The sequence below is a fragment of the Phoenix dactylifera genome, chromosome 8 (assembly GCF_051530095.1).
Source record: "Phoenix dactylifera cultivar Ajwa chromosome 8, Ajwa_hap1_PhDact_Kaust_v1.1, whole genome shotgun sequence".
NCBI classification, from domain to species: Eukaryota; Viridiplantae; Streptophyta; class Magnoliopsida; order Arecales; family Arecaceae; genus Phoenix; species Phoenix dactylifera.
The window spans coordinates 30,553,173-30,566,505 of NC_143197.1; the positions used below are offsets into that span (position 1 = coordinate 30,553,173).

At 37.3% G+C, this 13,333-nt stretch overlaps 1 protein-coding gene across 3 annotated transcripts; it reads right to left on the minus strand.

Moving 5' to 3' along the window:
- Positions 1 to 502: 502 nt before the first annotated feature.
- LOC103702870 (protein IQ-DOMAIN 3-like) lies at positions 503 to 7,313 on the minus strand. 3 transcript variants are annotated; one of them, XM_017841722.5, is made up of 6 exons: positions 6,860 to 7,313; positions 6,467 to 6,609; positions 6,027 to 6,371; positions 4,342 to 4,530; positions 1,811 to 1,930; positions 503 to 1,628 (listed from the first exon to the last, which is right to left on the minus strand). In XM_017841722.5, the coding sequence occupies exons 2-6, from the start codon at positions 6,539 to 6,541 to the stop codon at positions 876 to 878; spliced, it is 1,482 nt and encodes a 493-aa protein (XP_017697211.4). In that variant the 5' UTR covers positions 6,542 to 6,609; positions 6,860 to 7,313; the 3' UTR covers positions 503 to 875. The 3 variants fall into 3 exon arrangements, with proteins under 3 accessions (XP_017697211.4, XP_008783719.4, XP_088559644.2); XM_008785497.6 differs by having other exon boundaries at positions 4,309 to 4,530; XM_088703518.2 differs by lacking the exon at positions 6,860 to 7,313 and having other exon boundaries at positions 4,309 to 4,530; positions 6,467 to 6,688.
- Positions 7,314 to 13,333: the final 6,020 nt, after the last annotated feature.

The window sequence follows — 13,333 nt, forward strand, 5'->3', positions numbered from 1 at the left end:
AGAGGCTGGTTTAGAATTGGATAACCTAACTTAGCTTTAGGAATAAGATCATACGTACGCAGATATATCAGGCATGCACGCACGCATGTATACCTGTTTTCCCAAGTCTATCTCGACAACCAACAAGCAGGAGAATTTGCTATCACCAATTTTCAGATTCTAGATGAAGCTTGAGAGTTCTGTGGTTTTATTCTTTTTTATAATTGACACAGTTAACTTTTTCAGAACATTTATCACTAGGCTAACTTTTTAGCTGATTCACAAATCTTCAAATGGTTAGAACTCTATTTGCTGCTGCTCTGATCCATGATCAGCTAAGTACCATTCATCTCTAATGACATACCGGACAATGTTACACCATGAGCCTGCAACAGATATAAGATGTCAAACAATTACCGAAGCCAGCATTAAGGGCCTGAATCACCACAGAATGTTGATAAATAAACTGCAGATTTTACTTGGACAAGTTTTGTTCACAAAGTAATTAACTTGAGATAGTGCATTGTTGCTCCATACTCTGCCATGTATATATATTATTACTAAACATCTCGTCAGAAATTTTACAGACATTTCTCTTTCATTCAACAACTAATGTCAGACAAGGCACCCCACAATCTTGCACACTCTGTGATCAAAAGCCAATACACTCCTCATTTGTTGAAAAACATACACAAACAGAACCAAAGTTAAAAAAAAAAAACACATACATAAAAGAGAATCAAAAGCCAATACAACATATGAAACCAACCCTTTTAAAGTAAGCTCTCAACCAAGAACAATTCCACTAAATAAGTTAAAAGTAATAAACAAATTAGCTGTACCAGTAGTTTCCTCCATGCTCTTCTGTATATGTTCTGGTTGAACAGGCTACCTGCTCAATCCATTGCTAATCCATTGCTTGGAGCCCACTCGGAGCCAACAACCACATCCTTCAGAGGGGCAATATTCACCTTCGGAGGACCTGAGTGCCGTCTCATGCCTCCTGGGGATGACATGCCTCCTGGGGATGACATGCTGTACTTATCTGTTTCTGGAAATGACAAGCGCTTCTTTGCCAAACTCAAGGATCTCTTCTCTGGTGTCTCAACCCTATCATTCAATGTTGATGGGCTCTGGAAACGGGATTTTGCCCTTGCTGATTCTGTGGATGCCATGTAGCTAGGATTTGCTGGAGAACTTGCTAGGCTCTCGTTGTCTCTTATTGATGACCCTGGAATACCCTGCCTTCTGGGTGGCCGGTCTGAGTGCAAACTTTGCATGCTCCTCGAGTCGTCCTCTAAGTGGCCCCAACCACCTTTTGGGCTCACCGATTTCAATTTCCCTGCTACTAATGATGCCTTCGAGGGTGGAGTTGAGGGTGACCGTCGGCTGACAGAGCAGCTTGGTTTCTGTGGTGTGGGTGGGGTTCGTTCCAAGATGCTGGCTCGACGAGCATAGGCATTGCTTGTATCCCTTGTGATGTTGCGGCCGGCACTCTTCACCAGGGCACGGTCATTCAGGTCTTTATCTGACATGCTGCGATTCTCCCATGGCCTTGCTGCCATCCAGCGCTCCAACCAGCTCCAACCCCAGTGTGGATTGTTGGGGTCTGTGAATGTTGGAGTCAGTGATCGTGAAGAGCTCTTCCACTGTTCCACATCAAATTTTAAGAATTAGAACACTGGATATTGCATACATCAAAACTACGTGAACTTTTAAACCTAAATTGATCCAAGTAAATAATGATAAACAATGACACCAAAGCAGACATGCTAAGGTGGCAAGAGGATATCTGATGAGAAAGCAAGTGAAGGAACCAAATGTTAGATACCTGATGGGAATAGGCATAAGCAAGTGCCCTTTCTCTTCTAACAGCAGCTTCCTGCTTGTTCAATAAATTTGCTTCAATTTGCTCTTTGGACGGAAGACTGTCATCCCATTCCTCTCCCAGCTGTCACAAAAATAGGATCAGTATCCTAAATATGTCTAAAGCCAATCTGTTGTGATGTGGGAACAATAAGCAACATAAATCAAGCAAAAATTATAGCAGCAGATATTAAGGTAGAGCATGCAATAAAGGTCATGGTACCACTGGGTGGAACCATATTAATAAGTCATATTCTTTTTTTGGTCTTTCAAAAGACTAAAAGGAACTGGTATTAGATTTCAAGTTTTATTAAAGTTGAATATAAAATTAGAAAAAGAAGTAGAAATGGCAAAATTGCTCAAGTTAAATTTAAACCTTCAGTCCAAAAGGCAAAGAAGTCATTGTGCTGACAACAGATAGATGAGGCCTGTTGATTATGGCTATCTTTTTGGTTTCAGAAAATGTGACAATAATTTCCTTCATTAGCAAATTATACATAAAATTCGAAACCCACCTGCTTTCTTGACATTGATAATAATATACAAAGAGATTGTAATTTGGCAAGCTCGTGCCTCAGTGAAACAGATGATAGAAATATAGCTGTCTCTGAGGCATATACATTAGTATCCTAAATGCACCATGAAGCAAACATGATTAATTGCTAATAATTTAACTGTCATCCAATCAGAGAAATAGACCAACAGAGAGGCATGTTTCGTGCTTCAGATGAAATTAGGAAAAAAAAAATCTCTTAATGGCTACAGAATACATCTGACTTGAAGATAGTTGAAACCTATAGAATAGTTTCTTTTCACAGGACCAGAGAAAAGTGTCTGCTTTCACCATTCCTCTAGTGCCATGCAGCAAATTGGTTGACTCTAAGGTGATACATAAATTTGTTCATACATTACATAAATATGCTTGTGCATCATAATAGGCAGCATAAATGTATATAGATCCATATCCCTCACACTGTCATGTCCAAATTTTGGAGATTTGTCATCTCCAACAACTACACATATGTGACCATGCAACACTCATATTCACAGACCATGAAAAAGTGTAGGGCTTCCTTGCCATTCCATTAACAAAAGAATCATAAGCCCTGTCTAGGCTGTAAGGTTCCTTCGCCACCATCCCTTCTATCAAAGGCTACGACCTCGTTACATTATTAGAACAAGTTTCTAACATTGATCCTCACAATCTCCAACCGGTTTCTGTTTTAGCCTCCCTCTCTTTTGTTGTAAGCACATGCATGCATGAAGACAAAAGCTCAAGTGTGCAAGTGATAACAGTTTTCCTATACAAAAACAATCTTCCTAACCTAGCTAACAGATTTGGGCCCTTCCCCTCATTAGCAAAGCCACATCCTGTATTCACTCCACATTTCCATACCATCCCAATTGGTTTGTCATAAACTGTTGTATTCAGTCAATGGATTTGATGTGGTCTAATATCTGCTGCAAACATCTCGTGCAGAGATGCAGAGAAATTTGTAGCAACAACTACTCTTACTACAGAAACCAGATAACCTTGATATTGTGGGAGTTTACGCAGAGCACCTGAAAGTACAAATGTAACACAAAAAGGTATTTCAAACTGACTAGCAGACAGGTAAATAAGACCAAGCACACAGATGGAGGCATATGTAGAAAATGAATATGGGGATCATGTAACCTCAGAAAACCTAAAACAGTAATTCTCTTGGATAGCAGTATAGGAAATTGTGCATGTGAATCATTTTCTTCATGAGGCAGGTTTTTCTTTCAGATTGAGGAACCATGTTCTGACATTCATTCTTAATTTGAAGGCTATAAACTCCATCAAGATGAGCCTATCCAAGATATCCAAGTCTAGCACACCACTTATAATGGAGCCTTTTAAGGCTTTCCTCTTTAGTGCTCATGAAATTCTCTTTTGAGGAGGAATTTCTTATCTTTGTTGCAAATGGCCAAATTGCATCTGTTAATTCCATACTACTTTATCACCCATGATAGTAACATGTCATTATTCGTTGATTTTATTTCAAAAAATAAAAAAAAGGAAAACATATGCACATTTCGTAACAATGCATTACAATAGCCTAACTATTAGCCTTACATTCCGATCCAGATATTATAGCAGGTTTGAAAGAATTCAGGGAACACCTAAAGAGGAAGAGGAGGGGGGGGGGGGGGGGGGGGAGAAAAGAGTGAAAGAAATCTCCATTTCACCTTCCTTTATATCTATTGTTGGAACATCTTTATTAGATTTGGTATCCTTTACATGTCTACTCATCCTTGTCAAATATTGAGCATCATATCAATATTAGATTTGATACACGTCCTTTTGTACTGCTGAGCATCTAAACTTCCTATTGGTTTCATGCATGTATTAATAGATAGCTGAAGACATATTTTAGGCACCATGGAACGCACAAGCCAGGTGATAAATGTAATGAATGAAACATAAATAAAATAAACCTTTGATCTTTCAACCCCCCTTTCACAATTGACCTGCAGCTGCCTCTGAAGAGTATGATTGTCCTCTGTCATCCTGATTCTCCTTGAATGGATCTGTGATTGAACTCTTGCCAATGTCTGCATGCAGCGTAAAGTGTTCGTGGCTTGACGCTTCACTGCGTTTCCTTCAACCAGTGTTTTCAATCTAACCAATCCTCTCAAGGCCCGCAATCGTCTCCTTGCCTTAATAAAAAATTTGAAAAAGGAAAAACGAAAATCATAAGATCAGCTACAGAAAATTAACATAAGATAGTAAGAGCGTCATGAGTAGAAAAAATAAATGCAATGCTGCAGGGCACCTCTCGGTCATGCAAAAGTTTCTTTGTGCCGTGTGGCACAAAGATATTAGTGCAATTAATGGGGGTTGGTATGATTCATGTGGGGCTGGTCAAATTGTGACATATCACACCATCCCATGTCAACGTAGGGAACTTTTTTCTGCCAACGACGAGCACCCAACAGAGTTCGTCCAAAAATAATGACAATATGCTCGACATAATATGGGTTTCGTTACATACCTATTTACTTTACTCCTTAGTAGATCAGAAAAAGTGATGTCAAAACTTTGCAATTAAATTTTTAGCTCTAAATGGTACCATTCACAATATCATTAAAATTTAACCATATTAGGTGATCTAACCATTTAGTTGTGTCTTCGAGCAACAAGTTGTGGCGCCTTTGGTATTGTTTCTGTCTTTCTAAGAGTTCTTATAAAGAAAAAAAGGCAGAAGATAGGTTTTTTAGATTCTCCTAAGAGAACTTTCTTGGCTTTTCTTCATGTAGAAGTACTTTTCAGATAATACTATCAAACACTTATCATTTTAGAAACTACTCTTTCTGTTTTAGAAGTTACCATTTTCTCTTTTAACAACACCAGACACGGCCTTGAACTGATCATAAACTAGTTTCATCTGTTTGCTGTAAAAACATGATGGCAAATAAACCAATAATAACCACAGCTTACCAGAAAATTTCTTGGCAATAGAACAAAACCCTTCCTCCAGGACAGAAAACTGTCTAACTATAAGAACAACTTAAACTTTTCTAGCAATTTACCCATCCAAAATTATAGTCTATAGCATATACAAGAAACAACATTAATTTCAGAAAAAATCAACCAATATAAGAAGATAATGTGGGAGTTCTCTCATTTTTCCCAAAAAAAAAAAAAGATGATCAATCTAATTATTAGAAAAACTTAAACTTTTTCTTCTAGCAATTTCCCCACCCAAAATTATAGTCCATAGTATATAAACGAAACAAAAGCCTTGTATGATAATGTGAGAGTTCTGTCATTTTCTAAAAAAAAAAAACAAAAAAAAACAAATAGATGATCACTAGGCAAACCCCAGATTTTACTGCCATAAATGTAAGGCCTTCTTTTCTAATTCTTCTATTGAGGAAGGATGGAAATTCTATTTCTTTTCTTTTCCAAAATTTAAAAGCTGATCAAGTGAAGAATAAAAATTCCCACTATTGTATGATTACGATGAACACAACTTCGCTTCCAATCAAGAAATTTCTAAATGAAAGATTCTACAGCATATACCAAGTGAACACCCAGAAAATATGAAAAAAAAACACGTCCTTTATGCAATAAAGATGGAGGAAGCATTAAAGAACGTTTCTGAAATTTATTAAAAAAAAAACCTATTATCCAAGTATATTAGTTCTCATACCATGTAACCTCTGAAAGCAGTCTGGATCTTGATGGCCGCAATCTCTTCCCTTGATCTACCAGCAAACCTTGATGATGCAGTGAGGCGAGCGACCTGCGCAGCAGCCTGAGCTGCGACAGCAGCAGCCTCCGCCGCAACAGCAGATGCGAGCGCCACAGAGTACGCATGATTCCTCCGCTCGTTCTCCATGTCCGGCCTTTTAACGTCTACGGCCATCGGCGGCGGCGTGGGCGGAGGAGGAGGAGCTGGAAGCGCCTCCCGAGCAGAACTGTCCAACGGCCCAGAGTCGAACCGATGGGAATCAACGAATTTCCCACATCTCCAAATACTCCTCTGTTTGGACTTCTGATTAAAAGAAGAATAAGGAGACATTTTGATCACATCCCTTCCAGCTTGAGAAATTGGAGAGGGTAAAAGAAGAAGAAATGAAAAATTCTGACCTGGCCTTTCTTCTCCTTGGATTCATAGCTGAAAAAGTTCTTAACGGTAACATACCACTTCCCCTTCCTCCCCATCTTCTTCGTCCTCCTCCCTTCCTTCTATTATTATTATTATTATTATTATGTCACTCCTCTTCTTAAACCTTGTTACAATAAACAACAAAGAATTAATCACCAAACTCTCAACTTTTTTTCACACCTACCTCAAAAACCAAAAAAAAAATCCCCCAAAACACATAAAAAACGATCTTTTATCTAAAATCAAGAACCATAGCCTAGAAATCAACAACAAAAAGAAAACTTTTACAAAGAACTCATCTTCCCCTGAGAGAAAAAGGACCCAGAAGCCATGGAAGGAGAAAAAAAAACCTTCGCGGGACCCAAAGCTAATACCTGGCGGTGGTGGTCGACCGGCGAACTTAGCTCTTCTCTCTGCGTAATTGCACAAACAAACAACGAGCCGGGAAACGGATAAATGGATCCTGTGGTCAGCTGAAAACGACACGAAGACCAAAAAGGAAACTTCTTTCCTTTTCTCTAAGTGGAGGGAACAAGAGAAGAGAGACACGGCGAGAAGGAATCAAAGCGAGATCTTGGAAGGCGAAATCCAACGACGAACGGAGGGGGCAGGCAGCAGTCAGGAGAAGAACTGCCGCAGGAGCCGGTTCTCCCGCCTCCACCGGGCCCCACCGTGGGAGGTAGGCGCCGAGGTGGGACCCATCGCCAAGGACATGGCCGTCCCCTTGCCAACGGAACGGAGCTGTCCCTCCTCCATTTTAAGCGCTCAGTTCCCTTCTCCGTCTCCCAAGCCGTAACATTCCCTTACCCCGGATCGGATAACCGCCCCACTTTATCCGGCTCTAAAATTATATTTAAAACGATAAAGGTCTTCTAAAGGCAGTAAAGTAGTTTGAGGTGCGCTCGCGGTGATCGTATTTCTTCGCACCGCATCACGGGATCTATGATGTCCCGGAAACTTATTATACGAGGCGCAATCCAGTTACACATCCACATTGTCATCCACATGGCAAGATATTATTGGTAAGCTGGTCCGGCTGTCCACCTTGCAGTTAGGTTGGGTATTATCGTTGGGCCTCGTAGTATCATTGATCTCTTACCGCTGACTAGGTCGCTGGATTCGTGAGGTCATTGATTTCTTTGGGGGGTGCGGTCATTGATGGGTCCCACCAGCGTGACCAGTGGGGATCGGCTTTAAGAAAGGGCGTACTCTTGTCGATGTTAGTTTCCCTCCGTGTCAACAAGGTGAGGTAAGTTGACAAAGAAAGACTTTTCCTTTTTCTAATCCCTCCAGTTTGTGTTCAATGTGCTCGATTTCCTTTTACGAATCCACTTTTTCTTTCTATATCGCACCTATTTTTTTTATAATATATAAAAAAATTATTTTTATGAAAATGCTATCCCCGCGTTTCATATTTTTTTTTTTCTTTAGAAACTTCGACAAAATATGAAATTTTTCTCTTTTTTTTTTCATTAACTATATTTTTTCCCGTTCCTTCGCCGAGAACCAAACAAGTCTAATTCGAATGCGTGCTGCCATCTCGTTGTTTGGGAAATGGAGACGGAGGTGATAGAAATAGGAAACACGTTGGCATGCTAAAAAAATGCAGGTCCATCGTTGAACCGGATGGAATTTTTCGCTGTTGCCTCGTTCTGGGCCATTCTGGCCTGGCCGGGACCATCCTGGATCGGCTTCTCCTGGGCCCCACGGCCAAGCTGGGCGCCCAGTTGCACAAGGCTCTCCTTCAAAAGACACAGGTTTTCTTGATCTTTTGACCTTTTTATCATTGATCCGTGATGAGCGGAATTGTCTCTCTATCAAGATTGAGATCCTTTCAACTTATAATGAAGCTCGACGAGGCCTGAAAGCGTTATTGGTAGGTCCATAACGGTTACAAGCTTGACGAAATAAAGAGTTCCGAGCTTACTCGGCTTAGGAGATCGACTCCCTTCTTCAGCTCTAGGGACAAGGATTGCATGTTGCAGCACGGATCTACTGTTGGATCACCTAATGAATGATGTAGTTTAGAACGCTTTGAGATATGTAAGATGGTGGAGAGGATACCGGAGTGAAGCTTGTGCGAGATGTCGGCTTCCCACTGTATCATTTTTTTCTAATATATATACATATATAAGTTTTTTTTTTGGCATGTACACCCTCCTAAATATGGAAATTATATGAATACCTCGTAAAATTATTATTTACATGTGTATCCTAATAAAATATTTGTTTTGCATGTATATCCTTCTTTTTTTTTGCATATATATATATATATATGTGTGCGCGCGCGCGCGCGCGCGCGCGCGCGCGCACACCATTTAATGCGGTTAAAAAATACTCTAATGGGTAGACTTACAAAAAAAGAATATAAAGATTTACACGCAAATAGAAAATTTACACGAGTATTCATACAATTTTTCATATGTAGGGTATATGTTCAAAAAATCTATTAAAAAAAGATCAAAACTCGACCGAGACTTGCCAAATCTTTCATAAATCAATTGGATCAATAAGTCAGAAAAAGATTAAGTCATTTCAAATTTTTTATTTATTTTAAAAAAAAGAAAAAGAAGGATATACATGTAAAATAAGTATTTTACGAGGGTAGACATGTAAATAGTAATTATATGAGAATATTTATACTATTTTATATATTTAGGAGGGCGTACATGTAAAAAAAAAATATTTTTTGAAGAATTGTAATGGCCTGGCCTTGTGGGTTGCGAAAGAAATTATTATTTTGGAATGGACTGTGTTCTTGTCTCTAGGCCTTTAGTATTTTGACCCAATGAGGCCGAGACGGTGTGGGAGGCCCAGGATGTGTAACTGTGGTCTTGTTCGTCAGTTTACTATCATCAAATGAAAGAGCTAGTAATTGAACTGGTCCGTTTCAAATCGTATGCTGGAATCAATCAAAGTTGAGTACTTGATGAGTTATACCTAATGTGGATGTCCAAGGATCACAAGACAGTCCCCAGGAAATCCATTTGGGCAAGATGTAATGCAGCATTCTGCCAATCATAGATTCTTGACAAATAATACGATTTGATCACTAATTTGCAGCAACTATGATTTGAATTTGAATCATAGATTCTTGGAAAATAATTCTTTTTAAAGCTTTTTTTTAAGGAAATGGTGCAATTTCACCATCATTTCATTATATCTGAAATAAGGATAAAATGATTTCAAGCTACTTCAAAACAATAAAATATTTAAAGTCGCTTTCCATATACTTAAATGTAACATTATATGCATGCTTACGGACCCAAAACATGCTTATATTTTGCATGTCTAATGTCTCACATCACACTAATACATGACTATTAGACGCATAATAGAACTACAATGATAATATTCTTGAAGCACCAAAGCTTTTTGGTGTATTTCCCAACCCTAAAATGCCTAGACTACTATGGTTAGGAGAAAGTAGGCCTAAACTATGGACTTGATCAACCTGATGATTCTAATCGATTCTATTTGCTTGGAGTTAGCAAAATTATACCCTACACCAGATGTACCACATCAGCAATGCACTATAGGAACAATTTCAGGCGAGATGAGAGTCGATAATTCGAGGCGAGTTACAAGGTGAATGAGACCTATAGGAATGAGAGATCTGATCGGTATGGTGCACTACTGATGTGGTGCATTTGGTGTAGGATATAATTTCTCCCGGAGACCCAAGATGCACTTGGTCTAGAAACTTGTTGAACCACCTTGCGTTGTTGATGATGTTGGTCCCTAATATGCCAATTGATCACGAGAGGAAGCATGGTGTCCCTATAATATTTAAAAAAATAAATATCATAATCTTTTAAATGTATTATAATTTAAATGTAATGATTAACCTCTATAAGTTCATCTTTTGGTGCTTATACTTTTTGTTATATATGTTTTCTAGGAAAGATACCGTTCATTGTTTAAATGTTCAATATATTATATTAGTGTTTGGTGCCAAAATAGCTATGCTATTTTTTCTTTAGGATTTTGTGCAAGCTTGCTTTTGATTTTGTTGAGAAAAGATTATCACACACACACACACACACACACACACACACACACACACACACACACACACACATATATATAGAGAGAGAGGGAGAGAATTTCTTGAAATAAAAAAAGTGAAAAGAAAGAGAAAATAAATGACAAAATTTTCTGGATTTATCTTAATCACTGTATCCTATTTCCTCTTTGAATTTGAATCTTCTTTTTCTTTCTCTTTAATTTTTTTAATAATCAATTGTTTAGCAATCATTTGTTTACTTTTAGTGGTTATGTTTAACCTTTTATTTTAGGAAGCATAAATGGAAACAACAGGATGTTGGCGGTAATGATTAATTAGTTTTGTTCATTACTTTGATTCTCAATATCAAAGAAGGTAATGAGCCTTTTTTTTTTACTTTTTATTCTTTTATATACTTAAAAATATAGATATTTTTTCCTATTTCTGTTTTTAGGGGGGATATAAGAGAGCAAGGGTCATTAAGGAGGTTGTCCTATTTTTTTTTCTACTTTTAGTTATTTTAGTTTTTCCATCACATCACTTTATATTGTCTTGTTTTCTTTGATACTTGCTTTTTGTATCGTTATTTTTTAGTTTGTTTTTATTTTTAACTTTTGTTATGATTTTACAGAGCTAATGGATTTATAATGATACCTAGTCTAGGTCAAGATAGTTAATGATGTCAGCATCAGGAATCCATCTAGACTTATATAAATGCTTGATGAAGTTATAAAGAATTTGCTACATTCTAAGGTTTTGGTTAATGCATGCTAATATAAATACTGGGATGTAGATTGGTTTAGTAACTGAATACACGTAAATTTAACTAGTACACTTTATCTTGATAATTAGATGATTATTAACCACATGAGATGTTTTTTTTTGTCAATTTATAGCTCATATTCTCGTTTTTTTTTGCTGAACTTATCTATGATGATGGGATCTATACGCTTTGTTTTGTTAGTTTGATCATATTTGATGACATAGAAAGAGCCATATCCATGCTAAACTGGATTTAATCCATGAGTATTTTGATTGAAATCCAATAAAATTAGTATGTTATATGTGTATGTGACTTATCTATATTTTAATAGTTACATTTCTCTTTCCTATCATATCACTTACCATTGCATGATTTAAGTTTCAATTGGAATATTTAGATCTTTTGTCTACGAGAGACTAAAAACATCAACCACATCAGTACTTCCAGATTCTTAGATAAATTAGTAAATATATTGGATTTCGATTATAAAGAGGCCCACATCTACAATTCTTGGAGATTATCTATAAGTACCTAGGTGAAGCCCCCCTCCATCTCATGTACCTAGAATCATTTGCACCTTGCAATCTATTTGTGTCCAAAAATGAAGCAAGTATCTTGGCTTTGAATTTTAGGAATGTTTGAATAGTTTTGCTCTCTGTTAAAAATAGTTGAACATATGCTATCTATCTTGTATCTCTGATATGCATCTATATTATAATGCATATATAAATTTATGCATGACAATGTTGTTATTCTAGAAATATACATCCTACACATTGCACATACACATAAAGATTTGCAAACAAAAATGTTTCCATCAATGATATATAAATTCCTGTTACAGTAGATTTCAAGGTATTATATATTTATTTTTGAGTTCTAAGTCAAAATAACTACAATTGATGATGTCTCAATAATCATATTCATGTTCTATAGTACTTATTTAAATCCCCATGCATAGCATGGGGGCTTGTACTAGTTTGATATAATAGTTGATAAATATTCTCTGGCATGTGTTTTTCTTATCATGATATGGTCTGTAGATTTAACTATGTAATCACGGATATCTAATGGGTTGACTTGGAAGACTTGCATGGTTCTATCTGCAACCATTATGTATACTTAGATGAATCCAAGATAAAAGTTGATTTTTTGGGTCTTTTGGACATGCATGGAAAATCACAGCACCTGTTGGAGAAGGCTAGTTTTATTAAAACTTGGATCCACGCTTACCAACTAAGAAATCAGGATCTACACCCAAAAAACAAGGAAAAAAGGAGATCTACAAAATTATAGGAGGTTGGTGTGAAGGTGTGGGGAGGTTCATCTCTACTTTACAAAAGCTGGGTGTATGATAAGATGGATTGAGGGTCATGTCTTTCTACTGGAGAGAGATTAGCAATCCAAGAAATGGATTTGTATAGCCCCTTTTGCCTTGTGCATTTCATTTATCATGAATTTAAAATAAGGGATGAACACAAACTATGTTTTAGAATGAGCAAGGCTTGGCGAATGCCCGGTTTATACCCTTTTTGTTTCCATTTCTTTTCCTTTTTTTCAATTGCAAAGGACTCTAATCTTCAATGATGGTCAACTACTGTTGTTTCCCAATCACATGTAACAAAATGGACCGTTGTTTATAATTTCGCTATCTATGTTGGCTTAAAGATAGGAAGAGTAGCTCTCTTCAGACACGACAGATGTTGGGTTGTGGGCAATATACTGATAATTTTGGACCATAAAGTATCTATCTAATAATATTATTTTATTTTTACATGATTGATGTATCTAGCTAACATCTGATTTATGGTTTCATACCGATTCGAACCGAATGGTACGGGACATATCATATCATATCGGTTTCCAGTACAGAAATGTACTAATACTCGGTATGCCAAAAAAATTTCGTACCGTACTATATCGATATAGTGCTAGTATGGAATCGGTAAAGGTTCGGTACCCAAATGGCAAACCTTGATTTGATTTATTGATTGAAAATATATTCCAAACAATAACAATTCATGGTATCGCAGACTTGTTGACAACTGGGATTTGAAAATCATCCACCTTTGCGAAATA